This window comes from Ailuropoda melanoleuca, chromosome 13 (assembly GCF_002007445.2).
Source record: "Ailuropoda melanoleuca isolate Jingjing chromosome 13, ASM200744v2, whole genome shotgun sequence".
In the NCBI taxonomy this organism is placed as follows: Eukaryota; Metazoa; Chordata; class Mammalia; order Carnivora; family Ursidae; genus Ailuropoda; species Ailuropoda melanoleuca.
In genome coordinates, this window is record NC_048230.1 from 67,173,083 (window position 1) to 67,188,001 (window position 14,919).

At 52.4% G+C, this 14,919-nt stretch overlaps 1 protein-coding gene across 3 annotated transcripts in view; it reads left to right on the forward strand.

Annotated features, from left to right (window-relative positions):
• The window catches only part of SOGA1 (suppressor of glucose, autophagy associated 1), a 66,253-nt gene that overhangs the window by 17,697 nt on the left and 33,637 nt on the right, over positions 1 to 14,919 (forward strand). For all 3 annotated transcript variants that reach the window (XM_034639775.1, XM_011219629.3, XM_034639776.1), the window contains exons 2-3: positions 1,916 to 2,140; positions 7,626 to 7,784. In XM_034639775.1, the coding sequence (XP_034495666.1) occupies positions 1,943 to 2,140; positions 7,626 to 7,784 (357 nt within the window). In that variant the 5' untranslated portion in view covers positions 1,916 to 1,942. The remainder of the gene's footprint in view (positions 1 to 1,915; positions 2,141 to 7,625; positions 7,785 to 14,919) is intronic.

A 14,919-nucleotide genomic window follows, 5' to 3' on the forward strand; every position in this document is an offset into this window, starting at 1 on the left:
GTGAGGATGGTCCGCAAGAGTCAGACAGATGGATGAGCTCTCACACTAAGAACAGGCCTGCTTCCTAACCCTGCTCCTGAATTAAACCGACCCACCCAGTCTCCAGAGGGGACTAGACAAGCTCAGGCCATGCCCCCAGAGGGAGCCACCCATTTTCTTTGGGGAAAGGAAGGCGCAGAGGCCTGGTGAACACACTCTCTGGATTGTGACCCCTGTCCAGGGCCTGCAGAGTTGTTTTTCTGCTTCTTGGACCCACCTCCCTGCCCCCATCAGCACCACCCTTGGGTGCTTTCTCTGGCTTCTCAGGGATGTCTTTGGCAGATCATTCCTCCCCTGTGACTCAGTTTCTCTTTTTAATGTACCATCTTACTTAATTCATTCAGTCTTACTAAGAGTAGATATTATTTCTATTTGTGACAGTTTTCACATTTGTTATTAGACATAATAATTGTCCATTTCTCCTGCTGAGTTCCCTCACTCACCCCCTTACACTCTGTCTAATGGTTGTTTCAGATCGGTATGTCTTTTTTTGTGGTTGTTTATCTAACTGCACATGTGTGTACTCATTCAGTTAATGTTTGTTGGGAGCTTGTGGGGTGCTAGGCCCATGCTGGGTGTGGGGGTACAGCAGGGATCAGGGTAGACGTGGGGCAGTGCCCCAGACACTCACACTCCCAGAAGGGAGACAAACTCTTAGAGAGTTCAGATGTGCTCATGGTGACAAAGGGGAAGTGAGGGACCTCTGGGGGCTGGTGACAGAGGTGGTCAGGAGCTCCCCTGAGGAAGTGAGGTCATCTCCCAACACCCTCCACTTAAAACCCAAACACAAACTTTTTGCTGGGCCCTTCAAGGCCCTAGAAGACCAACCCCTGTCCATCTCCCCAGCCTCAGCTCACCCTCCTCTAGCTGCCCTGGCCACCTTGCTGTATTCTCACACACTGGGCTCTGTCCTGCCTCTGAGCCTTTGCACACACTGGACCCTTTGCCTAGAGTCATCTCTCCCTGGCTGGCTGGCTATCTGCAAAGCTGTTCCTTCTTCCCTCAGCGCAGATGTCCCTTCTTTGAAGATGGCCACCTTGACCATGTCCTCGGACACAGCCTTTCCCCAGCGCTCTAGCATGTTACCTCGCTGTGGGGTTTTTTGTTTCTTGCCATTTATTTGGATTATTTTATTAGGATTATTTTATTTGGTTTATTATGTGTCTCCCCAGTGGGGCTCTGTGCAGAAGACACAGAAGGGGCCCCATTAGTCTTGGTCAGTGCTGTTCCTTCCCACCCCTGTGCTTGGCACAGGGCCTGGCACATAGATAGTGCCCATAAGTGCTTGTTGAATGAGCCTGTCCTGCTTCCCCAGAGCAGTTAGGTTCCTATTGCTGCTGCAACAAATTACCACAATTTGAGTGGCTTAAAACAATTCCAGATTATTATCTTACCATCCTGGAGGTTAGGAGCCTGAAAATCGAGGTGTTGGCAGGGCTACGTTGGTGAGGCCACATGGCAGGGCTCTGGAGAAGGATCTGTTCCCTTTTCCAGCTTCTAGAAGTGGCCTGTATTCCCTGCCTCATGGCCCTTCCTCCATCTTCAGGGCATGTCCCTCTGACCTCTGCTCCGTCACATCACCTCCTACTTTGATCCCCTTGCCTCCCTCTCATAAGAACCCATGTGATTACACCGGGCTTTCCAGATAGAATACAGGAAAATCTCCCGATCTCAAGATCCTTAACTTCATCTCGTTTGCAAAGTCCCTTTTGCCATGGAAGGCAACATATTCACAGGTTCTGAGAACGAGGACACGGACATCTTTGGGGGGCCCCCCCGAGGGGCCTAGCAGAGCATGGGGTGTGGCCGGCATTAAGACCCACAGGCTGCTGCCACAGGGCCCCTGTGGTGACCCGACCGCCCCTTCCCCCTGCAGGACGAGATCGAAGAGCTGCGGGCCGAGATGCTGGAGATGCGGGACGTCTACATGGAGGAGGATGTGTACCAGCTGCAGGAGCTGCGACAGCAGCTGGACCAGGCCAGCAAGACGTGCCGCATCCTGCAGTACCGGCTGCGCAAGGCCGAGCGCCGCAGCCTCCGAGCCGCGCAGACCGGCCAGGTGGATGGGGAGCTCATCCGTGGGCTGGAGCAGGACGTCAAGGTAAGCTCCGGCCTCCCCCGAAGCCCCTGCGGAGCCCAGCTCAGCTCACTCCTTGTGTGTCCTTGAGCAAGTTCCCCACCTCTCTGGGCCTCAGCTTCCTCATCTGTAAAGTGGGGATCCCTGGTGAACTGAAGAGGTGCTCCAAAGGAGTATCATAAATACGAACCCTACTCAGAGCAGCCACTCCGAGTATCAGCCACATTTCGGGCTCTGAGTTGTCCCTGCACCGTCTGGGGGAGGTTTCTTTGGGTTTTAAAAAAAAGTTTTATTTTATTTTATTTTTAAGTAGGCTCCATGCCCAGCGTGGAGCCCAGTGCAGGGCTTGAACTCACACCCTGAGATCAAGAGCTGAGCTGAGATCAAGAGTAGGAGGTTTAAGGGGACTGAGCCACCCAGGCTCCCTGTGGAGGTTTCTTTGTTGTGCTAATGACAGTAGCCAGGAAGGCCTGGAGTTGGATAGGGCTGGTTTAAATCTGGACTCCAAAGTGCCCTAATTTTGGGATTTTGAGCCAAGTCACCTAAGTTTCAGTTTCTTCATCTGTAAAATGGGTATCACAGCAGCCCCTGCCTCACAGGGTTCTATGAGGGTTAGGAGAGATAATACAGGTAAGATGTCAATGTAAACCCTCAAAAATGTTAGCTGTTGTGATTAGTCCCATTTTCTGGATGAGGAAAGTGAGGCTCACAGAAAGGAAGTACCTGTCCAAGGTCACATGACATTCAGTGTGTGGTGGGTACAGTGCAGCCTTACCAGCCTCCGGTGCCTGACCTCCCCTCCCTGCTGATGGGCTGGAGGCTGGCAGGAGGGGCCTGATTGTCTGTGTGCCCAGCCCCCGGCTCTCAGAACTCAGCCCAGTGTGAGCAGGGGACTGTAGGAGCTGTGGGTGGGGGTACAGCCTCGGGGCCCTGGGGGCTTTTCCTGCCAGAGTGACTTCTGAACCTAGGCCTGAGGGAGAAGGGGGCCTGAGCTGGGAGTGGGGAGGAGGAATGCTGGGGGGAGAGCGCACTCTCTGTAAGGGTCCTGGAAACCGTGAGCGCCAGCTGGCCACATTGTCTTTGCCAGTGCTTAGTGGGATTACAGGTTTGTTGTGCAGGTGAGAAAACTGAGCTCAGAAAGGGTGTGCCTCCCAGGCCAAAGCTGACAGCTCCCGGGATAAGTGCTTCCACAGATACTCAAACTCCAGGCACTGGATGGACGGGGTGTGGGGTGAGGAAGAGCTGGGGAAGCTCAGGCAAAGCAGAGTTGGGGCCTGGGTGGTTGGGGATTTGGGGCCAGGACACCAAAGAGTTAGCCTTGGAGAGATGAGGGAGGAAGGGAGGAGCACGGGCCAGCTTGCCCGAGCCTGCCTCCGTGGGAGGAGCACAGAGCAGCTGGTGTGCCTGTGGGAGGGGGTCTCTGGGCTCTGAGCTAGGAGGCCACCCCTTCTGTTGGGATTTGAACTGGCCAATCAGCGTCCACCTTGGCCCCTTCTTTCCCTCTCCTCCCCTCCCCTGCAGCTGGAGCGCTGAGCTCATCCCTGCAGCCCCAGCTGGATGCCTCTGGCCACCACACTCCTCCCCACATGCTGGCCTTGTTCTCAGTCACTTTGGGACTTCTCAGAATAGTGGTATCTCCTGGGAGGGCTTGATGGGCACAGCTGGGGAGGGGACCCCAGAGCTGGGTATCCCTGGGGACTCTCAGACTTGCTCTGCAAGCTCCTTGGCCCACGCTGGGACTGGCATTGGCCCATCCTTTGGGGGCCTCAGTTTCCCCTTCTGTTAAATATGGGGCTGAAAGCAGCTGAATCTATGGGGCTTTTGACGTTCCAGTGGTTTTGTCCAGCAGGTAGGTTATTGGTGAGGGCGCCATGAATAACACCTTGCTGTCTCTCTCCCCCAGGCTCTCTCACTGCCTGTGGTCCTCACAGCCTGCAGCCCCACAGAGCCTCAGTGGGAACACTGCCCAGCATGAGGAGGGCAGGGTGGCAGCAGGGCAAAGGCGCGCTCTCCCACTTGCTTAGTGTGTGGCCTTCGGAAACCTCCTTCACATCTCTGAGCCTCAGTTTCCCCTTGTGGAAAATGGAGATAAAACTAGATTCTACCTGTAGAGATTTTTGCGAGGATAAAACGAGATGGCTCCAGTAAAGAAAGTGCTGATCACAAAATCTGGCACGGGGTGTTCACCTGGCAAAGGAGCAAATGTTGGTTGCGGTGTTACTGTTCAGGAGAAGAACCTAGAAGGCAGTAGTAGGGCAAGTGGCCAGGGCAAGGGCCAAGGGCAGGGAAGGGGAGGCCAGAATCTCAGCTCGTCTGTGTGGATAAGAATCCCCTGGAGGGCTTGTCCACAATGCAGACTCCCAGGCCCCACCTCCCTTCCCGCTCCGTGAGGATTCAGAGTGACAGTGACAGGGACGCCCATGAGCTGAGAGGCCCGATGAGCAGGGGGGCTGTGGCCTGGAGGCTGCTGGTTGCATTTGGCAGGAGCCAGGCCTCTGCGCTGTAAACAGTGACCTCATGGCTGAGCGCATTGTTTGTGCTTTGGGGATTTGCCCTGGTGTCCGGAAGCTGCAGCTGCTTCACCTCCGTAGTGTCTCAGCCCCCCTACCCTGGGAGTAGTTGGGAGGGTCGCAAGAGGATGAAATGAGACAAGCAGGTGGGGACCTGTGAGCATGTGACACCGTGAACCCACTGCTGGGCTTATTAATACTTTTAGCACTGATATTAACATAATGTCTTCAAGCTCCGGGCCAGCAACAGGGTCAGGTTGAGAACAGGACTCTAGAGTTGACCCACCTGATTTCAAACCTTGGTTCTGTAGCTTCCTAGCTGTGTGACCTTGGGCAAGTGACCTTTCCTTTCTGCGCCTCAGAATGGGAATAATAAAGCCCTTCCCGAGGGGACGAAAGGCACATGGTGTCAGGAAGTGACAGCTGATTCTATAAGTCACCCGTGAGAGGCGAGAGCACCCAGGACCACTGAGGCTCAGAGAGGAAGGGACAGGCGGAGGCCACCAGACTCCTGCCCTCAGGGTACCATGCTCTTTGCTTCTGTGGGCTCTGCTGGGGGCACAGGGGTCTGTGGGATCTGAAATTAAGGGCTCTTTTGTTCACACTGGAATCCTGTAAGCGGCCTGGGGTTGGGCTTTCTTGACCTAGCAGCCCTTGGCAGTGGGGGACAAATGGTGAAGGAGAACCTGTGGAGAATAGTGTGGAAGGAGCCTGGGGATTCATAGAAGGGATGAAATCAATAGAATCATTTATGAACCCAGGAGGACCCAGGAATCCACACGGATCATGACTGCTTGGGGAAGGAGAGCGTTGCCTTCCAGGTTGAGGCCGTGGTGGGGATGGAGCGACCCCTCAGACGGAGAGGAGCTGGCCTCAAGTGGGAGCGCAGTTAGGAGACAGACTCCCCTGGACAGTGGGTGGGGTGGGTGGTTGAGGGGAGAATCCCTAGTCAAGTTAGGGAGGTGCAGCTCCCCGTATTTCAGCCATTCACTCCTTTATCTTCCTCCCTTTTCCCTTTTTGGAACCTTGGATTTGTTTGTTCTCCAAGAAGCATTTACTGGGCACTAGCGTGTGCCAGACCGCGTGCTGCTTCTGGGATCTAGGGATGTGAAGGAGCCCAGGCATGGTCCGGGGCCTTCATCTCTGTGCCCCACTGCTCCTGCCCCCATGGCCTAAGCAGGATGAATGAATGAATGAATGAATGAGTGAATGAATGAAGTATTGATCAGGACAAGGGCTTTATGGGTGACCTAATAGCCCTAAACTGGGGACCACAGCCAAGAGCCTGGGGCTGAACACTGCCAGCAAAAACCCTGACCCCAAACTCAAGAGTGAGGTTGTGGGGTTTCGGGCCAAGTTAATAAAACCAGTGCACAGGGGTGAAGCAGTGATGCTGATGGTGCATTGAAAAGTTGTATTTCTTGGTGTTCCAGCCACCAGCCCAGGGACTGTGTCATTTGTTCCTCACAGCAGCCCCTGGGACTGTCTCAACTCCACTTCCCAGTGACCACACCGAGACTTCGAATGTGTCATTAAACTTGTTGTGGGTGTCCACACAGAGAGGGATGGAATCAGACTTGGTCTAGTTCTCCCCACCCGCCAAATCCTTGTTCTGATATTGAGGGGTTGCTCACCCCACTTTGTGGACAGGGGGAGATTCTGGCTGTCCTTGGAGACCTTCAGGGGCAGAGAGCGGCAGGGGGCAACAGAGGGAGGGGGAGGCAGCGCTGAATTTCCTTTCTGGCCGTTGTTTGTCCTGGCCTGTCTCATATTGCCAGCGGGTCCATGCCGAGCTGGGCCTGGGCCCAGGCAGAGGGCAGAGCCAGGGAGGGCCCTCTTCCCTTCCGGCGCAGAGCAGGTGCCATGGCCATTTCCAAGGCTGGCAGGCAGGGAGCGTCGGGCTGGCTGCCCCTCGCGTACCTCTTGCTGGCAAAGCCCTCGGACTCCTCCAGAGCCCTGGCCACATTGGCCCCTCAGGCAAATCCCAGGGGCTCCTCCCAGCTCAGCTCACCCTGGCTTTGCATGACCACAAGTCAGGTCACTTAGGCTGTGAGCCTCAGACAGAATTGGGGTGAAGGTGAATGAGTCTGGCACATGGTAGGTATTCAACAAACAGTAGTCCCTGGACCGCTCAGGGATAGTTGTGATTTACCGGCTCAGAGGGCCTTCCGGATCCCCAGAAGCTCCCCTTTCTTGGCCTTTGACCCCCAGGGTGTCCTTGAGGAAATGGGGTGCTTTTGCTGCAGAGCCCTGGCCCCAGGATTGGCGTTTGCAGCTCTGTTAGTTCCTTTCTGTACGGGTGACTTGGACACACGCCCAGCCTTTGTCATTTAGAGCATGTTCTATATCCCAGACAATTGGAAACCAGCCTCAGGGTCACACCATGACCTCCAGCAAGTCATGGCCCTCTCGGAGCTTCGGCATGACCACTCCCCCGGCACTCACAGTGCTGGCCCAGGGCCAGAGATTTTTGTGCAATAGCTGATTCAGTCCTCCTTTTGGGCCCATGAGGTTGCTGCTATTACTGTACCCATTTTGCAGTTAAGGAGACTGAGGCACAGAGTGGGGAAATGGTTTGCCCAGGATCACGTGCTGGTCACAGCAGTGGGATTCAGATGGCTCTGGGGCTGCCCATCTTGCTCTGGTTTCCACTCCTGCTGACTTCCCTCCCTTTAAAATGAGCTTCTGGCCCTGTCACAGGCTCTTTAGAGAACTGAAAACACCGAATGCCCTGGATAATTGAAAAGGCCTTGCCAAACAGGAAGGGCCTTTCCAGCTTCCTGGGACTGAACTGTGATACAGATTGGGAGCACGGGGTGCCTGGGTTTGGGTTTTGCTTCTGCTCTTTCCTGGCTGTGTGACCCCTACCCTCGGCTGACTTCTCTGTGCCTCGGTTTCCTCATCTGCTAAATGGGGGTGGTGAGAGACACTGTTTGCCGGGGATTGCTCTGCAGCCAAGGAGGGGTGGGGGGCCCTGCTCATCACCCACTCTTGCTCAGGTCTCTAAGGACATCTCCGTGCGGCTGCATAAGGAGCTTGAGGCGGTGGAGAAGAAACGGGCGCGGCTGGAGGAGGAGAACGAGGAGCTTCGGCAGAGGCTCATCGAGACCGAGCTGGCCAAGCAGGTGCTGCAGACGGAGTTGGAACGGCCGAGAGAGGTGAGGGCCCGTCCGTCCCAGGCAGGGCCAGGCGGGGCAGGTGGGCGCGTGCCGACCCCACCCAGCCAGGGGCTCTGAACCGCTGTGTCTGCACGGTTATGCCCCCCCCCCCCGCCCCGGCGGAGCTGTTTTATTCACGTGTTCATTCCTGCAGCACGCATTTCCTGAGTGCACTGTGTGCCGGACCCAGAGGACACAGTGGTGAATGAAAGACACTGGTTCCTGTCCTCCAGGAGCCCACAGGCCAATGAAGGAGACAGTCATCCACCAAAGAACCGCACCTGTGGGAGGTTTAACTGAGAAAGCATTCCACGTGACCAGCGTGGGGCCCGGCCCTCTGCCTCAGTCTCACCTCCGGAACGGGACAATGATGCCCTGAATGGTTGTGAGGACTAGCTGGGATAACTTGCGTGGACATGCTTTAGGGGCTGCCATTTGGTGTGAAGGTGGTGCTGGGGCCGAGCCTCTGGCCAGTGTCTCGACACAGATTTTAGGATGTCAGACACTTCCTGAATGTGACCCCCAGGTACCAGCCTCCCTGTCTTTGCTTCTGTGAGTCTTTCCACTTACATGTACGCTCTGCCTTCTGCTACCTGTTGGGCGTGCAGCGTGTTTTAACTCAACAACTTGCATAAAGGCCCAGCAAGGTTGTGATTGTACCCATTTTATGGATGAGGAGACAGTCCCTGAGAGAAGGAGGGATGTCCTCAAGGTCACACAGGGCAGTGGGCTGTACAGAATGCCTCTTGAAAGCCATCAGCCTAGGTGACCCCTAGGGGCTGGAATCCTCCAGAAGTCAGGGGTCTGTGTTCCACATGGCCCCGGCTAGCTTCTGACCGCAGAGACACAGCTGGGCCTCCACTATCTGGCTGCTCACGAGGGTATTCTAGGATTGTACATTGTTCTAGGGCACTCCTCACCTTCCCCGAGGGCAGGCATGCCAGCGATCCAGGACTAAGACGCCACAGCCCTGAGGCCAGAACAGTCCTCTGGCTGCCCTTCCTCCTGGGCCTGTTGGTGTGATGTGCCAATAGCTTCTCGGTGTAGAGACACCGGGCATTTGCCGCTAAGGGCTGCTGAGCCCTGCTCTGCTCCAGGGCTGGGTGGGAGGCGCCCTCTCTCAAGGCAGCCTCCTGCCCCCCCCCACCCCGCCGTGGCCTGGCCTACAACACAGGGGCCATCTCCACACCTTTCATTGCTGCCACCCTTGATAGTGAAAAGGGGAGACAATTTCAGAGAGTGCCTTGGAGCTTAGCATGTTTCTTTTTTGTCTTTCAAAGATTAATTTATTTGTTTTAGAGTGTGCGTGAGGGGCGGGGGGCAAAGGGAGAGGGATAGAAGCAGACCCCTCACTGATCACATGTAGAGCTCAATCTTAGACCCTGAGGTTATGACCCGAGCTGAAATCAAGAGTCGGACACCTGGGGCGCCTGGGTGGCTTAGTTGTTAAGCGTCTGCCTTCAGCTCAGGGTGTGATCCCGGCGTTCTGGGATCAAGCCCTGCATCAGGCACCTCTGCTGGGAGCCTGCTTCTTCCTCTCCCACTCCCCCTGCTGTGTTCCCCCTCTCGCTGGCTATCGTCAAATAAATAAATAAATAAAATCTTAAAAAAAAGAAAAAGTCGGACACTTAACGAACTGAGCCACCCAGGCGCCCCAACTCAGTGTGTTTCTATTGTAAAGGAGAGGAAACTGAAGCCCAGAGGGGGACAGCTTGCCTGACTTCACCCCCCCCCCTTGGCAGAGATGTGGCTGAGACCCCGAAGCCATGTCCCCTCTAAGTCTCCGGTCTTCCACTGTGACATCGGGATACCGACAGTACCCAGCTCCTGAGGTTGCTTATGACCAGCAGTAAGATCGGGCAACCATAGAACGCTACGAAGCAGTTAAAAAGAACAAAGTAGTATGGCAGTTCCTGAACAAATTCAACGTGCAATTATTGTATGAGCCAACAATTCCACCTTGGGATATATGCCCCAAAGATTTGAAAGCAGAAACATGAACAGATATTGGTACCCTTCTGTTCCTAGCAGCATTATTCATAATAGGGCAAAAGGTAGAAGTAACCCAAATGTCCATCAGTGTTTGTGTGTGTGTGTGTGTGTGTGTATACATACAGTGGGTTCTTGGTAAGCTTCGAGAAGGAATGAAATTCTGACACATGCTACACCATGGATGAACCTTGAAGACATGATGCTATGTGAAATAAGCCAGCCACCAATGGACCAGTATTATATGGTTCCACTTACAGGACATACTTACGGTAGTCCCGATTCATAGAGACAGAAAGCAGGGTAGAGGTAGCCAGGAGCTGGAGAGAGGAGGGACTGGGGAATTGGTATTCAGTGGGTATAGAGTTTCAGTTTAGGGTAATAAAAAAGTTCTAGAAATGAATAGTGGTTGCTTGACAAAGTGAATGCACCTCATGCCACTGAAATGTGTACTTGAAAATGACTAGAAATGGTAAATTTCATGTTATGTGTACCTTAGCACAATTAAAACAAAGAATAAGGTAGATATATAAGTACTGATGCTGAAAGATCTCTAACAGGAGAAGAAAGTCCACTAATTACTTTGAAAAGGCATAAAGAACAGACTGGTTTTGGGGCACGTATGTGCACAAATGCATAGCAAACAAAGGTGTGGAGGAAAATCCACTGAACTAAGGAGTAAGAGATGGTGGGAATAGCACGGGGAAATGACTTTGCTTTGTATTCTTTTAATTAATGCTGTAGTTAAGTGGGGTTTGGTGGGGGGATTGTTTGTGAAATTTGAAATGTAGTCAAGCATGTAAAGAGCCCTAGGTGGTGCCAGGCACACAGTAGGTGCTCAAGAAACTGGTTCACTTCCCCTTGGAAGGTCTGGCCCCACCTGGCATGCCCCTTGGTGTCTCAGGATCTGGGCAAGGGGGCGTGGCCCTGTGTTTATTTGCTATTTGCCTCCCCCCTCCTTCCTGACATGGTTGCCATGGAGATGAGGGTCCCTTAGCAATCCTGCCAGAGCTGCTGGCGTCCCATCATCCAGATCTGCCTTTGCCATCCTGACAGGTTGCTGTGGCGATACTGTCACCCAGCTGGGAACAGGAGCCCCTGGCCTGAGCTGATGTGGTTGCCATGGAGATGGCTCTTCACTAGAGAGAAGGGAGGGTGGCCAGCCCTAGCCGCCCTCCGCCGTGGCTCTGTTGCCCAGCTGGGCTGCAGCTCAGTTATCATAACACCAGCCTCCTGCTCGCCCAGTATCATTCCCCCGTTCTCATATTTTAGGCAGAAAGCCAGTGTGAGTGTTGACGTGATGTATTAGAATATAGCTGCTGTGTCTGAGTGCTTGCTCTGTACCGGGCACCACACCAATCATTTTGTGTCCTCAGGTTGTGACACCAGCAGCCTCCCAACATACCTGGTGTTGTTATCCTCATTTTACAGGTGGTACTCTTCTTGACAATATTTTAATGGTGATATAATTCACATTCTCTAAAAGTCACCATTTTAAAATGTCAAATTTAATGGTTTTTAATATATTCATAATGTTCTGCGTCCATCACTGTGATCTAAATCTAGAATATTTCCGTTGCCCCGGAAAGAAACCCCATACCTGTTAGCAGTTACCTCCCATTCCCCCTGCCCTCCAGCCCCTGGCAACCACTAATCTACACTCTGTCTCTGTGGATTTACCCGTTCCGGACGTTTCCTACAAATGGAATCTTGCTACGTGTGATTTTTTGTGACTGACTTCTTTCACGCAGCATCAGGTTTTCAAGGTTCATCTATGTTGAAGCTTGTGTCAAGTACTTCATAACTTTTTATGGTCAAATAATAATCCATTGTATGGATAGACATTTTGATGTCCACTCATCAGTTGATGGACATGTAGGTTGTTTCCACCTTTTTTTTTTTTTAAGATTTTATTTATTTATTTGAGAGAGAGAGACAGTGAGAGAGAGAGAGAGAGAGAGAGAGAATATGAGCATCAGGCAGAGGGAGCTGAGCTCCCGCTGAGCAGGGAGCCTGATGTGGGGCTCGATCCCAGGACTCCAGGATCGTGACCTGAGCTGAAGGTAGACGCTTAACTGACGGAGCCACCCAGGCGCCCCTGCACCTTCTGACTAGTATGCATAATGCTGCTGTGTACATTTGCATACAGGTTTTGCATGAAGATCCGTGTTCAGTTCTCTTGGGTTTATACCAAGGAGTGGGCCGCTGCATGTAGATGGGACTGGGGAAAGACAAAGATGGGATTCTAACCCAGGACTCCCAAGGTCACACTGACTCTCAGGTGCTGCTCCACCCTCTTCGCCCTATCAGTCACCTCCCTAGGGTCCTGCTGTGTTTTCAGAACCTCCGAAGGGGCTGCTCATGTCAGTGAGTGAGTCCCTCCGTCTCTGGCTCAGGCTTCTTGTCCTGATTCCCACTCTGATGGGGTAGGCAGGTAGTCAGATCACCCACGTTCAAATTTTGGCTCTGCTGGCGGTGTCGTCTGATGAAGCCAGGCCATGGTCTGTGTGGTGTAGGTGCAGGGCAAACTCGAATTTGGGGTCACACGGCCTGAGTTTGAATGCTGGCTTTGCCGCTCACTTGCCAGTGACTGTGCTGCTGGGCAAATCGTGTAACTGTTCCAGGGCTCAGTTCGTTCGTTTATAACGCAGGAATCCGAACCCCTGCTTCTCAGAGACAAGCGGGTGAAGTGCTTAGCGGAGAGGAAGGGCTTGGTGAATACTAATTATCATCATTACGCTTTAAACTGCTGCCTGGCTGTGGGTCTGGGTCAGCATTTACCTTAAAAAATACATTTCTGCTGCCCTTAACAAGGCGTGGTCCGTATCGAGCTGCCACTTGCCCGTGGCAGGAGCAGTTATACCGCAAATCAGTGCCTGCCATTGGCAGTGTGTGTCCCTGTGACTTCTGATCTGGGGCTCGTGTCTAAACCAGTCTTTGCTTCCTCCCCCCAGATGGTCTCCCCTTAGCCAGGGGCCACTCGGCCTCTAGCTGTTTCAGCTGCTCTGGAGGAAGAATGGCTCAGTCTTCGAGATGCACCCCCACCCCAGGTCCCCTCTAAAGTAAATTTTGCACACACAGCACAGTCTGTGTTTTCAGTGAGACCCTTTCAAACATCCCCTCCGTATTTGGTGAAAATCTGCCCAGCTGTTTTGGCAGCAGTTCATTTTATTCCTTGAAGGTTGGTCTTTGTTTCTTGGTAGCACGGATGCATGGAAGGTGTTCGAGAGCAGGGGGCCCCTCCAGAGCGGTGCTCAGGCAGCCTCTCTGTGCGGGCTGGACGTGCGGGGGACACAATCTACTAGTCGCCTAGAGACGGACAAGGGAGGACATAGCTCCAGCTCCTCCTAGGAGCCGTTAGACCAAGGATGCTTCGAGGTGCCACCGTGGCTGCTCAAAGGTGGCCTTGTGAGTTGCTGGTAGGTGGGGAAGCCCTTGATGTGTGCCAGGCCAAAGAATGTGCCCTTGGGGTCCGTCACTTAGCGACCAGCATTCTTGTTGGTGTCTGGCACTGTCCTGCCTTGCCCCTTCCTTCCCACTCCCGCGGGGGCTCCACAAAGGAGCTCTGACAGGCCCTAGCTCCCCGGAGGGGCACCGCAGCCCCCCAGGCTGCCTGGACAGCTGCTGTCCTGCAGGGGAAGGGGGTCTTTGTGCTCTGTGAGCCTGCCTTGTTTTCCCTCCAGAGCTGAAGGGTAGTGTGGGAGCCCAAATGGCTTAGATGGGGGGAGGGGGGTCAGTTCCAACCAGAAAAGGCTGGAGTTATTCTGGTCCTGAAAGGGCTTGCTGCTCTGGCCCCTCTTTTCTGCCTGCTGCCCTCCCTTCCCGGCGAGGTTCATGGCTCTCAGAGCTTACTGTTTGCCAGTTGGAAAGGTGTCCAGTGACTTTTCTTGGGAAAGTATATTAGAAACGTCTCACTATGATTTTCCCCCCTCCACCTGACAGGGTATATATATGCTTAATAGAGAAAGACTAATAGAAAATACAAGTAAGTCATAAGGAGGAAAAATTCACCCGTAATCCAGTATTCAGTGGGAGTTACTCCGAGTAATTATCAAATTATTATTTGGGAGGGGCATCTACTTCCAATACATTTTTCTATTTATATGCACACACATATTGAAATGTATATGTCTATATGCATTTTCTTCCCCTAACAGAAGCTTAATGAAGCAAAAGTACCGTTATAAAAGCTCATAAATGCAGGCCCAGCCTACCACTAAGGATGCATACATGAGACTCCAGTTGTATTGGTTGCCTTGGGCTGGAAAACTGGTGACTTGGGTTCACTGTATTCCTTTTTGCGATTTTTTTTTTTTTAAGTGTAGTTGACACACAATGTGACATTGGTTTCAGGTGTACGACGTAGTGATTCAGCAAATCTTTACATCATGCTGTGCCCACTGCAAGTGTAGCTACCAGCTGTCACCACGCAACCCTATTATAATACCATTGACTACATTCCCTATGCTGTGCCTTTCACCCCCTTAACTGAAAGCCTAGGTCTCTCATTCCCCTTCCCCCATTTTGCCCCCCTTCCCCCATTTTTGTGGCTTTTGAAGTTTGAACAATGTGAATGTGTTATCCAAAAAATAATAGTAACAACCCTACATGAAAAAGAAGGAAGCCTCTCTTACCCACCTTCCTCATTTCTGCTCCTGACTCAACTTAAACCATGGTTAGCAGGTTGGTTTGTATCTTTTTAGGCCTTTCTCTGTGTTCACACAATGTGTATTCCTCTGTGTATTTTTAGAAAATAAAGATGGGATTATATTGTATCCATGGTTTCTGTAACATGTAGAATAATGTAGCATGAACAGAAACTTTTTAAAAATGCTGGATGTTTGCGGTTTTCTTTTGCCTAAGGTGCTTATTATAAAAATCAAAGATCACAGAGTCAAGTAAACATAGGAAGGAAAGAAAGTCTAAAAACGCACCATCTATTTCAGTGTTTTAAACACAGAGCCAAAGGTTGAGAAGGAGCTCCAGCTGGCTGTCAGCTGTGGTCATGCTCAGGTTGGGGAGGAGAATGGCTGGGGAGACTTCTGATTTGTCAGCATTGTATAGATTTACAGTGAGAATGTATTTTTGTATATTACTTTAAAAATATTTTCAAAGATTTTGTAATGAAAAAAAATTTTTAAAGAAA